General features: G+C 39.0%; 1 protein-coding gene across 1 annotated transcript; it reads right to left on the bottom strand.

The window, feature by feature from the left end:
* Positions 1–1,710: 1,710 nt before the first annotated feature.
* Positions 1,711–7,474, bottom strand: LOC134289867 (phenoloxidase-activating factor 1-like). The gene is made up of 4 exons (XM_062856533.1): positions 7,165–7,474; positions 6,867–7,106; positions 6,389–6,429; positions 1,711–2,909 (listed from the first exon to the last, which is right to left on the bottom strand). The coding sequence occupies exons 1-4, from the start codon at positions 7,381–7,383 to the stop codon at positions 1,814–1,816; spliced, it is 1,596 nt and encodes a 531-aa protein (XP_062712517.1). The 5' UTR covers positions 7,384–7,474; the 3' UTR covers positions 1,711–1,813.
* Positions 7,475–14,787: the final 7,313 nt, after the last annotated feature.

Here is a 14,787-nt window from a genome sequence, read left to right as displayed (position 1 = left end):
TGGTGGTGCCACAGCTTTGGTAGAAGGTAGCCGCTCGATGCCCGCTTTTCCACACTTTCAGTCCAGTCCAACAAAGTTCCTGCAACGCCACGATGTCGAAGTTGCGGGGATGTAGTTCGTCGTAGATTATCCTGTCACATCCTGCGAAACCTAGTGACTTGCAATTCCATGTTCCAAGTTTCCAATCGTAGTCCTTATTTCGTCGCGTGGGTCTTTGCCGATTGTATCGAGTCGTATTTTCTCCTATGTTATTCGCAATGGGAATTTTTACGGGTGGCTTATTGGGCCTACGCCAACACTCCTGTCTCGCCGGAGGGCCATCGTGCCAGTTCTGTTTAACGTCCCAACCAACACTGGGACGACCACGCTGATGGGGCTACCACCTTGGATCTAGCTGGGCGTGATGCAGCGTTTCTTACTCAGCCGCTGGATGCCAGAACAGACGCTGTTTGAGCCGCACCTCTTTGGTGAACAGACACTCGGATCGTACCTCCTCAATCTAGCTGAAGTCAGAAGGACAACAGTGCCCAGGCTGCACTACCAGCTAAGCACACAACTTTTAGCTGGCGGTCTTTGTCATCGCTTGACCCGTGGAAGCATGAGGTAGGAACTTGTGAGGACCAGAGCTATGTTGGACGCTCTCCTTATCGACTCACCGTTTTGCAGCCCAGCCTTAAATATAAAGGGAGATCGATATGTGAAACGTGGATGAGTTATTTCGAAGATTTATATGAGCTAGTGACAAAATGAACTAGTTTTGCACATATCTCAGTTGCCAATCTTCATTCCTGTATTCTTTGCCAAAACTGGAATACACCCGATTCTTTTTTTTTGCACGGGTCGCGTTTTTGCAATAACTCAGTCAATTTTGAACGAATTGACTTGATTTTTTGTACACGGATAGTATTAATGGTGTCTACCAGGGAAGTTTTCGATCACCTGGCAATTGTATGACTCATTTGTCCATAACTCAGTTCAGAAACCTAATATTGAAATAAGGTTTTCGGCAAATTTGTAGATTAATCTTTTTCCTACAATTATCACCAAGGACGCCATATTTTAACTCTTATATATACGGCGCTAGAGCGCTAGTACCACCTACTCATACTAAACGATTGAAAAATCCGATCGTTTAGTATGAGTAGGTGGCACTAACAATTTTACGATGTAAATATTAGAGTTGGAATATGGCGTTCTTGGTGATAACTGTAGGTATAACACTAATATACAACTTTGTCGAACTCAACATTTCAATATAAGGCTTCTGAACTGAATTATGAGCAAATAAGTAAAATGAATGCCAGGTGATCGAAAACATCCTTGGTGCCTACATGTGTACAAAATTTCATGTGAATCATGAGAATCGGTCGCACTAGTTGAATCAGATGTTTTTTGTTTACCAAAATAAATGACAGTTCAACACCTTTTATAAATGATTTAACAGTTTCGCGTGCTGGAAAAATGATACAACTTTTTCCTCCGCTCTGACTATGGAGTTCCACTTATGTTATGTGATTAGATACTGGAACTATGACATTTTAGTATTTAGATGTTCTAACAAAAATATCTTCACAAGTTCTGCCATATACGCTGATCATGGTCAAAGCCAACTCCAAACTTATTTTGGAAGCAGACAAGTACTTTATTTGAAAGTCTTAAATCATCCTATGGATGTTCACAAAATTACCTATACAGATCATGCCTTTAAACTATGTATGTAGAATTTATTCAATTAGAACAGATGGCATTGTATTTTCATACTAATATACAACTGGGAACTATGCACCCGCGGATCAAAATGCATGTATTACAATTAGGAAAAAAATCTAGTAACACCATTGACTATTATGCCTATAATGATGACATACTTGTTAATGAGTAAACCAATACCAACAGAAGTAAACACTGAGAAAATAGAAGAAAAATGATCTTCCTCGCTATCATCATCTTTATCATCAACATCTTTAAAATCAAAATCATCATCATCATCATAGCCGAAAACATCATCATCATCATCATCATCATCATCATCATCACCACCATCATCATCGAAATTATCATCATCATTATTATCGTTATCATCATCATTTTTAGAATCAAAATCATCATCACCATCATCATAATCATCATCATTAATATGCCCAAGTATCCAGTGCATAAACTTCGGTACATCTATATATATGGCATAATTATCCGCGTCACACTTCCCAGTTGTTTCATCCAGGATCGCTTTCGATACCACACCTCGTAGATAAAAGCGATTCTTATACTTCATAGCCATCGCGCTACCGGAGTCTCCTTTGCAAGCGACAGAACCCGAACCATCGCCACAGAATATCCTGGCCCTTTTTGGTATACTAAAGCCCAAGTCAGCGCCGCACTGCTCTTTACTGACAATGGTACTGGTATAGTAGAAGGGGATTTTTGCAGGTCCATTTTCGGTGTGGCCCCAGCCTGACACTAAACCGTTGTTGTTATTCATTGTGCTTAGCTGGTCTAGATCTTGCCTCAAACAGATAGGTTTAATCAAAATCGTGAAATGCAGATGCCTTTTCAAACGCAAGATAGCAATATCCGCATCTTGATCAACGAGGTGCTCACTGTCACGCTCGTAGTCTTCGTGGCATATGACATGCTGTACATTTGCATGAATAGCGCCATCTTCCGTAGATAAATCTGAGATGTTGTGTATTCCGGGAATGGCTAGGATATCGTCGGGGTCCATGTTTTTGACGCAGTGAGCCGCAGTTAAAATATGACGATCCGTAACGATTGTCCCAGTACAGAAATATTCGAGCACTGATAACCAATTGCGTTCGAATAGTGGAACAGCCCATGGGAATTGACCCACTCGTGAGGGCTTGCCGTTGATAGAAAGGTCAGTTACCTGATTGTTGGTGCCACAATTGCTGGAATAGAGGAAAGGGGTCATTGTTTATATATTCTCGTCGATTGTTCATTATGATAAACTATGTAAGTAGCGACCATGATGATTTTGTTCTAGCACCTCGCCTCACATCTCATGACCAATTTTGTACGAATTATTGATTTATAGCTTAGCTTGCATATCACGTAAAAAATATTAATGAACTACAATTTTCTTAAACTAATGAGGTTGAATAATTGTCCTTGAATTCTGTTTCCGTTAAGTCCACGTCTTATTCGGGCACAACCTGAATTTAATTCTCGGCACATCTTCTACGTGACACCTTTATGGTATATAGGATAATAAAAAAATGTTTCAGCCATAGGTGTGTATTCGTAAAGTCGGTCAAATTCTTCGCAATCCAAATTAAATCATACGCTCAAAATACGATTGAGCAGAAACTTTTAAATTGATAAGGAGGTACCGTAATCCGGGGTAACATTGATCAAAATTTTCTATTTCTCTTGAATAATTCTCTTGTTAAAGCAAATGTTACATGTTTTATGCTTTTAAAATAAGTACTGGCCCTCTGATTATGTGTTAAGCTACTCGAAAAAGTATTGTAAAACTTTTAAACATGTTTAAATAGGCTTTTTAATCTAATTTTTAATTTTGTTGATTCGGGGTAACATTGATTACCTAAGTTAACCTATGTTCGTTTGTGTTGAAAATACCCTTACTTACTAAATTCGGGGTCGATGATTTCGAATATGTTGTCCAAATTCTTACAAGTTATGTACTTTTTGAGTTATTTTAGGATTAAAATCCTCCAAACCGCGAATAACGCCTAAAGGTAGGCAATGGCTTAATTGATAGCCTACTTTCAATAAATCGTAAATTTGATTGAAAAAGAGAATTTTCATGAAAGTTTCGTTCATTAAATCCAACTCTAGGATATCATATTGAAGTAATACAATGATTTCGAACCTCATATTGTATTTAGCATTCATGCCAGGCATGAATGTTTGACAATGTATCTCATTGCGCTACAAAACACAGTTATAGATAAATCGATTTATATTAATGTTTATGAAATTCAATTTTCAAGATTTACATGTCATTTAATAGCTAAATAATAGCAGATTACGATATACCATCCGATAGCAGAAACTGATTCAATGTAAAATGCTTGTTTGAACATTTCATGCGGTCGGCCAAGCCGATCAATGTTACCCCGTTTTACGGTAACTGCATTTAATATTTTTACCATCCAGATTAAGGTGGCCCACACTTATATGAAAAACATAAATTTCGAAACATGCCAAGCCTTACCTCCTAAATCAGTTGTTTTGGACTCCCAGTGGGGCAGTGGATAACTGACACTGAGGAAGATTACAAGTGGTAGTCAAAATACGCGTATCTGTCAAAGGATAAGCAACATAGGGCGGAATTAAAAGGTACGAAACTGATTACACTCATTCAAAGAGGGTATTCTGCTTAGAGGGTTCGAAAAGTCGGTACAAGAACTCTATTGTTGTTTTTCCAATACATGTAAAGGAATAATATCAATAATGAAATCTCATTTTCCCTAGGGTATAACTTTTTTCACAGCCGTCGGATCACTTCGCGGTCTTCGACAAAGTTCTTTGGCATAAAGTCACCTACAATAATACAAAAGGGTTTATTTATTGAACGCTTACAGCGCCACCTAGCGGCAATATTCGAAAACTTATAATTTCTGCATACATTTGGCCAAGTTTTCCCATACAAACTTCAAGCGTTTTGAGCGCCCCCTAACCCTAGCCTAACTCAACCGATTTTGCTCAAATTTTGAACGTAGCTTCTGGGAGTCCAAAACAACTGATTTAGGAGGTAAGACTTGGCATTTTTCGAAATGTTTGTTTTTCACATAAGAGTGGGCCACCCTAATCCAGATCTTACATAACATGCCATCACAGTGCTACGGAGAAACCTTGCTCTGTGTTTCGATGATCCGTATGCAGTAAATCCACACATACACATTAGAGTGGGTCAACGTTGTATGGAGAAACTTTAAATTTGATCGTATCAACCCGGAACCAAGCCTTTTCAATCTATATTAGCGCCCAAATCAACTGTGCAACATTTGGGAGCGATTGGTTGCGTCCCCGTATTCCGCATTGCGATTGAAATTTGTATGAAAGTTGGTATGGGAAAACGTACTTTTTTGCATTTTACTCATAAGATGTATTCTTTTGTCTAATACCATATAACTAATGACGTTAAAGTTTAGCCTAGGATATGCCGAAAAACTTTGCCGAAGACCGCGAAGTGATCCGACGCTTGTGAAAAAAGTTATTTGCCTGGTAACTTGGGCCAAAAATGGAGATTTTATTATTGATGTTATTCCTTTACATGTTAAACGTTAAGCACCACCGGGCAATCTGTACGTTATAACTTTTTTTCACAAGTGTCCTAGGCTATACTTCAACGTCATTAGTTAGATTGTTTTAGACGAAAAATTTCAATTTATGAGAAAAATGCAAAAAAGTACGTTTTCCCATACTAAATTCCATACAAATTTCAATCGCAATGCGGAATACGGGGAAGAAACCAATCGCTTCCAAATTTTGCACAGTTGTTTTGGACGCTAAAAGGAATCGAAAAAGCTTTGTTCCAAAAAATCGACTTTGTTGACCCAGTCTAATACACATGCTTGCATCCTCCGAGCCGAAGACAACTGTAAACCAACATTTAACTGAAGAGAAAAAGCGATTGATTTGATTCATTGAACAGCTTTTGCTGCATTCTACAGCAATGAACACCAACTTTGGAGTGCCACAGAGCTTATGTGGGGTGTGAATTGAAGGTTAGTTCAACAAGTAAATCTGGCGAATTGAAAATTGAACGGCGATGAAGAACCATCCCTTAAACTGCTGCTCGTAAGTGCAGTGAAATTGAAACGTGAAATTTTGCGTAATTATTGGATTTCCAGTGCTATAGGGAGGAGGGGGGTGTTTTATGATAGTCTACATCTTTTTACTTCCATCTGATGAGCCATTGGCAAAGGTTAGTTTGGACATCTATAACTATCGGCTATTTTCCATCTAATATGACGGGAATAAGCACGTACGACCAAGTAGATTTCTACCCTATTTTCTCAAAATTTGGTTCAAATCCGTGATGATGTGAAAGTGTGCAGTTACATCCAAATCTGGACGAACATTTGAAAAGGGCCTATCTGCTTTTTGTAAACAAACATGTTTCTGTCTCTGCAGGGCCCATCTGCATTCACCCACGCACATCAGCACCCTTAACAGATAGGTTGAAAAACACTCTTTCTGATAAGGGTGTATGATTTGCGTGGGTGGATGCAGATAGGCCCTACAGAGACAAAAACATGTTTGCTTACGCAAAGCAGATAGGCCCTTTTCAAAGATTCGTCTAGAAATGGATACATAGCCAGAAATTACGCGTGTGGAATTTACTAATATGTTTGATATGTATGATGTGATTTACCTTTTTTGTTTGTTCAATACTCACTCTTGAATTGCAACCGGTGGACGAAGATACGCCTTGGTAGCCTAGAAACAGTTACTTATGAGTTAATCTCCGATTTTATGAATGGAGAAGCATAGGATGTCAATTTAGAAATGCTACTTTTAAGTTCAAAACAATGCCCAAGTTTACGAAATATCGTATGTGACAGATGTAAATATCACTGAGATTATCACTTGAGCTGCTGCATTTCGTTAAGGACTTCTTGTAGCACCTACCGTTGGGTACGATTTGTGAAAAATGTCCTGAATTTTTACTTTTCTGCAATGCTCATGTATGAATTGCTATGGTAACACCGAACTTCTACATCAATTTCTTCCTGTTTATGGATTTTGTTACACACAGTGTTTCGTAAAGTTAGTTAAAGTTACTCCGTACTCCAACCCTTTTTAGTAAAAAACATTTGGAATGTTATAGGAGCATTTTCAAATTTAGTTCGAATGCTTCGCCATGCAGTACATACTTCATGCCCCGTACTATACGACTTTGGACAAATAAAAGTATGAGACATCGTTGCAGTTGATGCTGATTTTTGTGCAGGAGGCCCGGAACATATTTGTTTTCCGTTTAGGTTTATTGATACCAGCAAAGGGAGAGGGTGTTGCACTGGGGATTTTATCCAATATGTTGCAGTTCCGTGATTGACGATGTCACTGTACGTAGCGTCGAGTGGTTTGTACAGATGGAGGTAAAATTTTTGGTCCTGAAAAGAGCATAGCTAAATCACTTCATTCTAGTCAACTAAACTACACTCTACTTACTTTCATCAACCAAGCTCTTATTGAGATCTGTACCTTGAGACGAACATTCTCATCAGGATTTAAACCAGTTAGCTGTATAAAACCAACAGTCGTCTTATCATCAGGGTGAACTCGGTATGAGAACAGGTCACTGCATGGTGACACCGGGATACTAATAGATTGACTCAATTGATACCACATTAATGAAAGTATCAAACACACAAATACTTTGACTGCCATTTTTAACCAAAACTATATCATTGATGTTTTTTCCTGAACAAATGTGATCTAATATAACGTTTCAAGGTGGGAACAAAAAATGCTTTCTCGATGGCGGTCCAAAATGTACTAATCTGCAATATCGGTATTCAAGATTCTCAGCCGGTATTCCCAATGGGAATCCCAATCGTATACGCTTGCGATTATGGATTACACTAGGCTGCAAAATAAAAACGGGATTATTCGAATTCTTCACTCATATGTAATCGGCACACTCATCCATGAGGATTTGACGATGCGACTCACTGCTATTCTCCAGGGCTCTTAAATCAAGCAGCGATTCAATCCTTTGCTTTTCGTGGGATGAAATTGAGCGCCACATGCTTAATAAGGGAACCAATACTCTATATAATTTCAAAATAACCTAGTCGCATAACTTAACCATACTGCATTCCAGACCATTCTCGTGCCAAGATCCTATCTCCTTTCTATTTAGGGTCGTCCATAAATGACGTAGGTTTTTGGGGGGAGGGGGGTGTTTGTGATTTTGTGACGAAGTGTGACGATAGGGGGGTAGGGGTTCATGATATGCTACGTAGCTTTCTACTAAGCTTAATAAAATTTTTACTTGCTTTAAGTACCATTATCCAGTAAATAAAAAAAAATATACATATGGCATGATCGATTTTTTTTTTCAGGGTTACGTACAAAAGGCTGAAACACAAAAGGCTGAAATAACAAAAGGCTGAATTACAAAAGGCTGAATAACGAAAGGCTGAAAATATCAAAAGGCTGAAAAAACATGAGGCTGAAATAATAATTCGACTAGTTCTCAAACGAAAAGCAGTCATGCTGAAGACCAACCCAACACTAACATCACGGACAAACAGACATAACTCTTATTATTCATATCGTACACTGATATAACGGTCTTTTTGAAAATTTGCTAGTTGGCCGACCAGCCCTGGCACTTGTATTGGTTTGCTTGAGCTTGACATTTGACGCACACTACCGCTCATTGGTTAATGGTTGGCTAAACTATTTTTTTGTCATTAGGCGAACATGCTTCCGTTACTATGTTTTGCAACGGGAAGCGTTAGGACTGTTTGTCCGCGCTAACAATCCCATGCTATACATTAGTGATCGCCTACGTAACTATAGTCCTGTTCAACGACATAGGTTCAACTTGCTCGAAGTTGCTGCATCCCGCTCTTATCCATTTGATGACAAATGGGTAAAAGCGAGATGCAGCAACTTCGAGCAAGTTCAACCGGCGTCGTTGAACAGGACTTATGATAGTATTTCTCCAAAGAATAGCATATGTTTAAAAGAAGGGAGAATCTCTGAAAACATTGTTGTCAGCTGTCATAGCAACCAATCTCAACAGCATGACTCGAAAGAATAGCTCATGTTAAAAGAAGGAAAAATCTCCAATTTTTATCATCAGTCATGTTTTATGTTCGTTGGTATGCATCATTGGCCTCTTCACTATGCACAGTCTATGACTAGGGCTCATATATGTAGCCGATGTGGTAGCAAACGGGTAGTCATGCTGAGAGTGACCGGTTCGATTCTCGCTCGGACCAGGAACTTTTTGTAATGGAAAATTCCTTGACTACCGCGGGCATAAAGTATCTTCTTGCCTGTCACACGATATGTATACAAATGCAAAGTGGTCATTGGCAGAGAAGGCTCTCAATTAATAACTGTAGAAATGCCTCAGATGGGACGTTACGCCATAAAAAAGAAGAAGTTATATAACTCCTTTCCTGAATTTTCGCAAATTCGCCTTTTGTGCATTCAGCCTTTTGAAATTCAGCCTTTTGAAATTCAGCCTTATGTTACTTTCAGCCTTTTGTGTTCAGCCTTTTGGGCATTCAGCCTTCTGAAATTCAGCCTTATGTTAGCATCCCTTTTTTCATCACATTAATGTAAATAACAAATAATGGACATAAATGCTGGCTTCATTTCATAAGACGTGCAGCTATTGGACGCAACAACTGTATCTGAGATAAAGGTTTTGAAGTCCTGCGTAAAGAATAATGAATAATGAAAGAATAATGTGTATGAAAATCAATTTCAATTTCAATAGTTTACAGCTTGCTAGGGAAAAAGGGTATAATACGCCCCACCGGGGCAAAACGCCCCCCTTCATTTTCTAGCGATTCAAGCGCTTTTTGCATGCGGGATCGATTGGAAATCTTAAATATTGATGATTAATTGCCATCAAGCTGATCCGTTAGTTTATTGGTATAGAAAGGCAATAAAAATATCAAAAAGTCTGAAATCGAGGCTTTTGGCGTAATATTTTACCTCTTGCAAGCTGGCATCATTGTAAACGAAGCCAGTTCTGTTCGCTTATGTTATTTTGCAACTTTTATGCAGTTAAACACTTGTTAAAAGACTCTCCTAGAATAAGCATGTGGTAGAATTATCCCCTGGTACAGTTTTATCACGGGGCTGGACGTTTTTCTTTTGATGGGGCTTATTGCCCCGTTTGTTTTGATAAGGTAAATTTTGGAACGTTTTCGGAAAACGTTTCAAAGCTTCCATAGCCGCCCCTCCAGAGGTAAAGTTCTCAAGCAACACTTCACTGACTTTAGAAACAACGATTTGCAGTGGACAATAGATGGAATAGGGCGCCAATTTTGGATATATTGCCATTTCTGCTTAGGGGGGCATATTATACCTGTTTACCCTATAGGGCACTGGACGCTGCTAAGGCTACAAAGGAAAAAGTTTTTGACATTATGACATTATTCCAGGAGTGCCTTATATTTGGAGGCAAAGTGAAAAAGCCGCTTCTTTTCATTCGGGCCGGCCGCGTCGTCGTCGTCGTCGATTTGACTGTGATCATCTTCGTACGGAGCGGTTTAGTGTGATTTTGGAGGCAAAGTGAAGAGGCCGCTTTTTTCATTCGGACCGGTCGCGTCGTCGTCGTCGTCAATTTGAATGTGCACGTCGTCGTACCCTTGTATAGTTGTAGCGGTTCAGTGTGATTTCGGAGAAGAGGCCAGTTAGTGGAAGATTCTGCAGCATATACGCACTGGACACTTCGAAGGATGTTTATTGGTGAGCTCGTTCCATTTTATCATAATAATTATTGCTTAATGTATAAAATTCTGCTCTGGTTTTTGTGTGTTTATCTAACAAATATTGAAAAGTTCGTCACATCATGTGTCGGCGCTAGTTTCCAATGCACATTCAGTTGATAATAAATATGTTTCTTTCATTTTTTGCATTTACACAAAAATTTGAATGGTTCGTCATCTTCGGTGTCGACATCTGTAATATTTTAGTCAAAGTGAATAAATGTTTTGACTCAAGTAAAGGTTGCATGAATGACATCACCTACCAAAGTGAATCCAAATCATGTGACTCTCCCCCTCCCCACTAACAAAAACTCCTTCTCGTGACAGTCGTGGAGAAAATGAGGTGATCTCGGTCTCTAGTAGCAACGTACGTCACACTAACATTCCTTTCCTTCCTCGATGACCGTAAGGACGTGGCCGGCGCCGTTATTGACTAATAAAGTCTGGAATTCTCGAACTGTGCACATTGAGAGCGGTAGTTACTCCCAAGCTCCGTTTGTTGGTTCCTTGTGCAATTTCGATTGTTCTGGTCAATCACGGAGTAGCAACTACGAATTGTACGGTCATCTATGCTCATGCTCATGCTCATGCTCATTATGACATTATTCCGGGAGTGCCTTATATAGTTTCTACAAAACTTCATTGAAGAATTCCTCCATAAATTTCTTAGGAGCTCCTTTAGCAGCTTAGGAATTTCTCGTGGTGTTATTTATAGGTTTCCCCAACAGGAGAAGAATAACATTTTCACAGGAATACCTACTGGAAATCCCAGAAAAAGCTTCTGAAATCATCCCAAAAGGATTTGGAGGCATCTCAAAAGGAATCCCTCAAGGAACTTCCACAAGAATTTCAGAAGAAAATCCTGGAGGAATCATGGAAGGAAATCATACAGAAATTTCAAAAGAAAGCCCGCGAGGAGTTCCTGGAGCAATTCTAGATGAAACTTTTGAAGAAATCTTGAATAAACTCATGGAAGAATTTCAGAAGGAACTATTTGTAGAGTCTCAGAACAAACTCGTGGTTAAATTTCTAAAGAAATCACGGTCGAAATTATTGAAGGAATCCCGGAAGAAATTTCTGAAGGACTCCCGAAAATAACTTTTGGGGAATCCCGGAAGATATCCAGATAGAACTCCTGGTGAAACCTTAGAAAGAAAATCCTGAAGGAATGGAGGAAGGAGTGAATGGAGGGATGCCGGAAAAACTTCATGAAGAAGTCCTGGGAAAAAAATATCCTGTATAAATCATAAAAGGAAGTCCTCGAGGAATCCTAGAAGAAACTCCCAGAAGAATCCAGGAAGGAGTTCCTGAAGGAATCCGAAAAAGAACTCCTGGAGGAATCCCAGAAGCAACTCCTGGAGGGGAGTTGAAAGAATGCTGGAGGGGTTTCCTACAGAGATCTCGGAATGAATATCTGAGTGAATTCCTGAAGGAAACCAAGAAGGAACTCCTGGAGGAATCCCGAAAGAGACATATTCAGGCAACCCAGAAAGAATTTCTGATGGCATTTAAAAAAAACCGTTTGAAATCCCTGAAAAGATGTCGGAAGAATCTGCTGGTGAAACAGAAGAGATGAAAACCTTGAAAGAACTCCCGAAGGAAACCATGGATAAACTTTTAAAAAACCTTAGAAAAAAACTCCCGGAAAAAATCCCAGAATGAACTTTTAGTAGAATCGAAGAAGGAACTCCGGAAAAAGTTCTTGGAGGGATCTCTGAAGGAACCCCTGAAGGAATACAAAAAGGAGGAAATCTCAAATGGAATCCCAATGGCAATTCTTGGAGAAATCCCAGAAGGAAGTGCTGGAGGAATTAAAAAGGGAGGAATTCTCAAAAATGGGAATCCTAAAAGAAACTCCTTGAGGAATTCCAGAATGAACTGCTGAAAGAATTTTAGAAGAAACTCCTTCAGGGTCCTTCAAATGTCGTGGTGAATTTTATTCAAATGAAACCAAATTGATATTCTTAACAGATTTATTGAAGAGCAAACTAATATCTTCGGAAGAGCTGCTGGGTTAATATGGTATTGCATTGTATTGGGTGCATCTACATACTGTTCTTCGGCATTAAGCAGAACGATGGGTGGTTTTATTGAGTCATTAGCTTTGGTGATATTCTTCTCTGGTTGCACCTATGGTATTGATGTTGGCAATCTGAACCTGGCCGTCGGAAATGTTTTTATTTCTGTCTGTATTACCCCTTAGATGTTTAGCCCTTCTTCATCTCAGAACCCACGCTTTATTTCCCTTCCGAAGGAAGAACTCACATTTTGCGAGTTTGTCCGGAGTGTGATTCGTTCCCAGGTCCTCGGCGTGATAGTCACGTGCTTTCACCATCACACCAGATCTGCTTCACAGTCGGCAATGTTTTCTAGCTATTGTTTTTTTTTCATAATGTTCACACAAGTTTAAATTTAAATCAGAACTAAGTTTCGAGTTTTTTTGTTACTTGCTTTTTGACATGAACATTTTGTTGTTTGAGGGAGGGGGGGGGGTTGTTTAACAAGCTACGTCATTTATAGGGGGGGATTATCAAAATTTGTGACAAAATGCTACGAGGGGTTTCGTCATTTATGGACGCCCCCTTACGAGGGCGTCGGTGAGTCGATGGCCTCTCGATAAATAGATATCTCCCATTCCCTATTATCCCTTCCCATCCACATAACGTATTTATTATCGTTTCAGAGAACGATCAATGGCGCTTAGGTCTAGGCCTGTTAGCCAGGACATAGTGTAAATGTCTGAGCCCCATGTCTGAAGCAAAAAGGCCCATGGAGTGACAAAATCTGTAAGCTACGTCACTCTCAACGTTGTTGTTTAAATATACTAAAACACTTACACTTGAGGGGGTTAGAAGCAAAGGGGTGTAAGTGACAAAACACCACTTTCGAGTAAATGAGGTTTAAAGTTTTTGACTAATTTTTCATCCCATACAAAATGTATGGAGTTTCAAAATCAACCAAAATTTCTCTGATTTATTGTAATTTTTCTAATCTTCGCAGAAACAATCTTAAATAAGTTCCTGAAAGCATGAAATCTGAAGAATTTTATGATATGCTCAGCTCAAAATCGACAAAATGGTCACTTACACCCCTTTGATTCTGGGCCCCTCACTTACACCAACACATCTACATGAGCTACTCAAATATACTTACTAATCTCTGATAAATCTTGCCGCACCACTCGCTTATCGTGAATCCCCAATCAACTCATTCCAATTATCCAACCTCTTGACACTTATGGGGGCGACGGTGAGACGCTGACCTCTTAAGGCTCAATTGAGAAAGGCAAATGATCCAGAGATAAAAAAGCACTTTTTCCCAAAACGATCCACAAAGTGAAGAAAATAAGAACGTCCGATTGTTTATTTAGTCAATTATAACAATCGGACACGAGGATTTTGATCGCTGTATTGTCATTTTAGAGAAAAGTGCTTGTTCAGTTCTGGAAAATATGCGATTCTCATTTGAGCCTTAAGTAAAGTAGGTGTCATATTATCATATCCTTTCCTATCCACGTAACGGAGAAGATGGGCGTGGACGGCAGTGGAAGTTTTCATGTCTTTTTTTAGTTCAACCTCTGATTGGACTTCCCGGTGCCAACTACGGTGCACATGGTGAGTGTGATAATTGTTGGAAAACGATGTATCCGAGTGAGATTACGTTCGGAAATGGATACAGCCCCAGAAATTACGCGCCTGGAAATTACAAAATTATTTACTGTGTACATACGCGTATTTCGACTTTCACGTGCAGCCTCAGTACCAATTATGTCAGGGGATTTTTATTTTTATTTTAGCATTCTCAAACAATGTTGATATGAGATTATGACGTAGCGTTACAGCAGTGGCTGATACGGCCATTCAGATGATCATTTATAAAAATGTGGACGAGTGTGGCTATGAAAATAAGGTATTCAATACATTGAAATTTAGCAGGAAAGGAATAAACAGAAGTTCCAAAATTAGCTTTAGAGGAGACTGGGGAGACTTGATCCCTTTTTCTTAATTTTCCTGAAAATTTAAGAAAAAACACAAAACAAGATTCAATTTGCGTACAAAATGGCAGGTAAACATCTACATATTGCAAGTTAATACACAACAGAAGGCCTTTAAATTATTGTTAAAGTTTTCAAAACTGTGTTTTTATGAAGGCATGTCTTACGATGTATTTTTCAAAAATGGGTGACACTTGATCCCCCTTTGAGCACATGGTTTATTTGAAGGGAAAATAATTCCAGAGCCTTCCTATTCTTATTATTTTCTTTTCGAGTTTTCTTGTATTTTCGATGAATATGGAGTGTTTGAAATTGTAAGATTTCCTTAAATTTTTAAGG

The sequence above is a fragment of the Aedes albopictus genome, chromosome 3, assembly GCF_035046485.1.
Source record: "Aedes albopictus strain Foshan chromosome 3, AalbF5, whole genome shotgun sequence".
Taxonomy (NCBI): domain Eukaryota; kingdom Metazoa; phylum Arthropoda; class Insecta; order Diptera; family Culicidae; genus Aedes; species Aedes albopictus.
Note: the sequence above shows the minus strand (reverse complement) of the source record. Positions and strands in the feature narration are given on the sequence as shown.

Bases quoted from the DNA above. Each gene is read 5' to 3' on its own strand.
- LOC134289867 (XM_062856533.1), bottom strand. From the start codon at position 7,383: ATGGCAGTCAAAGTATTTGTGTGTTTGATACTTTCATTAATGTGGTAT. The intron at 7,107-7,164 runs GTAAGTAGAGTG...TGCTCTTTTCAG, and splicing joins TAAGAGCTTGGTTGATGAAA to GACCAAAAATTTTACCTCCA. The intron at 6,430-6,866 runs GTATGTACTGCA...AACTGTTTCTAG, and splicing joins CGTATAGTACGGGGCATGAA to GCTACCAAGGCGTATCTTCG.